Below are 4,290 nucleotides of genomic sequence, written 5' to 3'. Positions count from 1 at the left end.
GTTCACACCTATAATCCTATTCAAGAACCTAAAAAAATCTGAGGATTGTGGTTTGAAGCCAGCCTCTCTAGTAACCACCAAAAAGCCAGAAGTTGAGCTGTGGCTCAAGTGGCAGAGAGCTAACCTTCAGCAAAGCTCAGGAATAGTGCCCAGAAACTGAGTTTAAACACATGAGTAACACAAGAAAAAAAAGAATGTTAAAGGCTGAGAATGTGGCTCAGTAGTAGAAGCACTTGATTAGTAATAAGCTTAAGGCCTTGGCTTCAATTCTCAGAACCATAAAAACAAAAGCCAAAAATAAAATTATGATAAAGATATTTCACATGAGAGAAAACAAATGATCATTTTTAAAGTTACTTACAATTAGAAGAATGTAATTCTCAAAAGAATAAACAAAATATTTATTTAATGCAAATAGAGTCTTTCCTTCTGGATAAAACCATAGAAATATTTAAAATATGGGACTGGGAAGGTGGCTCAGTGGTAGAGCGCTTGCCTTGCATGCATGAGGCCCTGGGTTCGATTCCTCAGCACCACATACGCAGAAAAAGCCAGAAGTGGTGCTGTGGCTCAAGTGGTAGAGTGCTAGCCTTGAGCTGAAGAGCTGAGGGACAGTACTCAGGCCCAGAGTTCAAGCCCTAGGACCAGCCAAAAAATAAAAAAAGAAAGAAAGATATATTTAAAATAGCCAAATTTGATGGTACAAACATATAATCCCAGGATTCAGGGAGGACAAGAAAAGTACAAGCATAAATGTGACATTATAGAGGTTGTGTTAATAATTTAATGTGTAGCTACTTTAAGAAATATTTGGGAGGCTGGGAAGGTGGCTCAGTGGTAGAGTGCTTGCCTTGCATGCATGAGGCCCTGGGTTCAATTCCTCAGCACCTCATCAGCAGAAAAAGCCAGAAGTGGCACTGTGGCTCAAGTGGTAGAGCACTAGCCTTGAGCTGAAGAGGTGAGGGACAATGCCCCAGGCTGAGTTTAGGCCCTATAACCAACAAAACAAAAAAATGGAACAACCATTTTATATGAAGGAAATAAACTTATAAACACTGAGAATCTTTGAAATAATATAACTAGTAAAATAAGAAACAACGTTTAATGCCTTACCTTTTTGCATTCATTTTAATATCAGTTAAGAGCAGTTGGTAAATATTATCTACTTAGGAATAAATTTTATAATTTTAAAATCCATAAAATATCTTACCATACCTTTTCAACTGAATTGTCTGACTGTGAACTCTTGTTCTCAGCATCTGTTTTGCCTAATTTTTTCCCAATTGCCCTGGACAGATTAGGTTTAGGTCGCTGGTGACGAACTCTCAACAATGGTTTGATATTTTCTGCTTGATCAATTTCCCTAAGAAAATTCAATACTATTTAAATTGAGAACAATATACATTCATATACAAATAAAACTATAAACACTGAGGGACTGAGGATATAGCTCAAAAGTAGAGCACTTTGCAAAAGGCCATGGGTTCCATTTCAACAATGAGATGTACAAGCCATTAAGTTGAAAAACAAACTTTACACCTTTGGTGGGGGGGACAGGGGGAGGGGTAGAAGGAGGAGAGGATATGAAGGGATGGGAAGGGGAAACAAAGGAGGAGGCTACAATGCTTGATAAGAAATGTACTCATTATCTTGCCCATGTAATTGTAACCCCTCTGTACAGTATTTTCACAATAAAAAAAAAAGGCCATGGGTTCAATACTCAGCACCACCAAAAAATAACTCTTTCAGAATCTTGAAAAAATATTTAAAAGCTTCCTCATTATAATACCAAAGAAAACCGAAAGATCAGACTAGATGGAGTCTAAATTGTTCTTATAAATGGCTATCACAGAATTAGAGGCATGGCTCAAGTGGTAGGATGCCTGCCAATAAGTATCAGAAAGTATCAATACCGAGTTCAAGTTCCAGCCACAAAAAAAATAATAATTTCTCATTAAAAACTACGAAGGAGGGTTGAGAAAGGTGGCTCAGTGGTAGAGTGCTTGCCTTGCATGCATGAGGCCCTGGGTTCAATTCATCAGCACTACTCAAGCAGAAAAGGCCAGAATGGTGCTGTGGCTCAAGTGGTAGAACGCTAGCCATGAGCTGAAGAGCTGAGGGACAGCGCCCAGGCCAAGAGTTCAAGCGCCATGCCCAACAAAGAAAAAAACACTACCCAGGTGTTGGAGGTGTGGACTCTAGGAATTCACACACAATGAAACCAAAGGAGTATATTCTTAGGGGAGGAATACAAAGGTGAAATGCCTATGTGCCTCTAATCATATAAAGTAATATTTATCTAAATGAATTCTAGCAAATGGAAACAAGAGGTTTTATCTTTATTGGGTTGTTTTGTTTTGTTTTGTTTTTGTCGGTTGGTCGTAAGGCCTGAACTCTGGGCATGGGCTCTGTCCCTCAGCGTTTCAGCTCAAGGAGATTGATCTACCCACCTGAGCTACAGTACCACTTCCAGTTCTCTAGTGGTTAATTGGAGATCAGAGTCTCACCCCCTTTCCTGCCTGGCTGGTTCGAACCAGATCATAGCTAAGATTACAGGCATGAACCATAGGTGCCAGGCTCTTTTCTTTTGGTCTTATTTGTTTATCTGTCTTAGGGAAGGTAAGGGGAGGGAGGGTCACAGACCTGAAGGACAAAGGGTGAACAAATGCAGTAGTGGTACTCACTACACACTATGTTGAAAATGTACTATACAACTGTGGGTGAGGATGGGAGAGGAAAACTGGGAGACAGTAAGGGAAGGGGTGAGACTGTCCAAAAAGAAATATATATTACCTGACTTACCTAACTGTAACTATTTGTACATCACAACTTTATAATGACAACTTAAAAATTGTTATTTTTAAATAACAGGAGTGGATCAGTTGGTAGTGCACTAGCCAATGAGCGAAAGCATCAGATACCAAGTTCAAGTCCCGGTCTAGGACCTCAAAAAGAAAAACACTACCCAAGGTTGAGGTTATAGCTCAATACAACACTTGCCTAATATGTGCAACACCTTGGATTTGATCCATATCATCACAAAACAAGAAAGTTGGGAAAATGTTTAAGAACAAATATTTGAAATAAATCTTATGATGTAAAATACTTACACTGCTTTTTTCTCTAAGTCAACATGTTTTCCTTCTGTACAACTACTGTCAGAATTATTCACTTCATAAAATGCTACATCTCCAACTTCTGATGGGGGTAAATCTGAAGTGCTTGATTCTGAAGACTTAGAAGCTATTCGCATGGTATCTGGTTGATTACTAGGGAAAGGAAATTAAATTATATTATCACAGAGGATTGAATTCCAAGTAACATGTTTTTGTTTTATGTTTTTTTTGTCGGTCATGGGGCTTGAACTCCGGGCCTGAGCGCTGTTCCTCAGCTGTTCAGTTCAAGGCTAGTGCTAGACCACTTGAGCCACAGCGCCTCTTACTAACACATGTTTTTATACTATTTTAAAAGATTTTTAAGGGCCAAGTGACCATGGCTCACACTTGTAATCCTAGCTACTCAGGAGGCTCAGACCTAAGGACCATGGCTTAAAGTCAGTCTAGACAAATCCAAGAAACTGTTATCTACAATGAGCAAAAATGCTGGAGGTAAAAAAGCTAAGGGAGAACGTAAGGTCTTGAGTTCAAACCCCAATACCAGTGTACGCACATCAACACACACAAATATACATACAAACACACATACAAAAAGTCATATAAAGTACAATTCATACAAGTACAAGCTGAAACCAGGAATAACTATATCATGAAATGTAAATTTTTTAAGTGATGGCCATATACTATCACTGTTTCAACACACAAACAGATCTAGTCATAGTTTCTTTCTCGTTTCTTTCTTCTAGTCTTTCTTTCTGTCTTTTAATAGTATCAGAAGATCTCCATGTATATTTTTTGGTTAGATGAGGTACCAAAACTATACTATAGGAAAAGAACAGTGTCTTCAACAAATGGTGCTAGAAAAACTTATCATACAAGAAAAAATTTAACTCTTTATTTTACATCACACAAAAAAATCAACTAAAATGATTAAAGATTTACATGTAAAATGGGAAGTTATAAAATCTATGAAATCTTGGAGCTAGGAAGGTAGTTCAGTGGTAGAGTGCTTGCCTTGCATGCATGAGAGCCTGGGTTCTATTCCTCAGCACCATATAAGCAGAAAAAGCTGGAAGTGGCTCTGTGGCACAAATGATAGAGCACTAGCCTTAAGCAAAGAGCTGAGAGACAGTGCCCAGGCCCAGAGTTCAAGCCCCACAACTGACAAAAAAGA

The 4,290-nt window shown here is 38.6% G+C and overlaps 1 protein-coding gene across 1 annotated transcript in view; it reads right to left on the bottom strand.

The window, feature by feature from the left end:
• Positions 1-4,290, bottom strand: part of Bdp1 (B double prime 1, subunit of RNA polymerase III transcription initiation factor IIIB) — a 110,846-nt gene that overhangs the window by 74,248 nt on the left and 32,308 nt on the right. The window contains exons 11-12 of the mRNA XM_013015828.1: positions 3,111-3,269; positions 1,216-1,363 (exon numbers count right to left, since the gene is read on the bottom strand). Coding sequence (XP_012871282.1) covers positions 1,216-1,363; positions 3,111-3,269 — 307 coding nt within the window. The remainder of the gene's footprint in view (positions 1-1,215; positions 1,364-3,110; positions 3,270-4,290) is intronic.

This window comes from Dipodomys ordii, unplaced genomic scaffold, assembly GCF_000151885.1.
Source record: "Dipodomys ordii isolate 6190 unplaced genomic scaffold, Dord_2.0 Scaffold28, whole genome shotgun sequence".
In the NCBI taxonomy this organism is placed as follows: domain Eukaryota; kingdom Metazoa; phylum Chordata; class Mammalia; order Rodentia; family Heteromyidae; genus Dipodomys; species Dipodomys ordii.
Note: the sequence above shows the minus strand (reverse complement) of the source record. Positions and strands in the feature narration are given on the sequence as shown.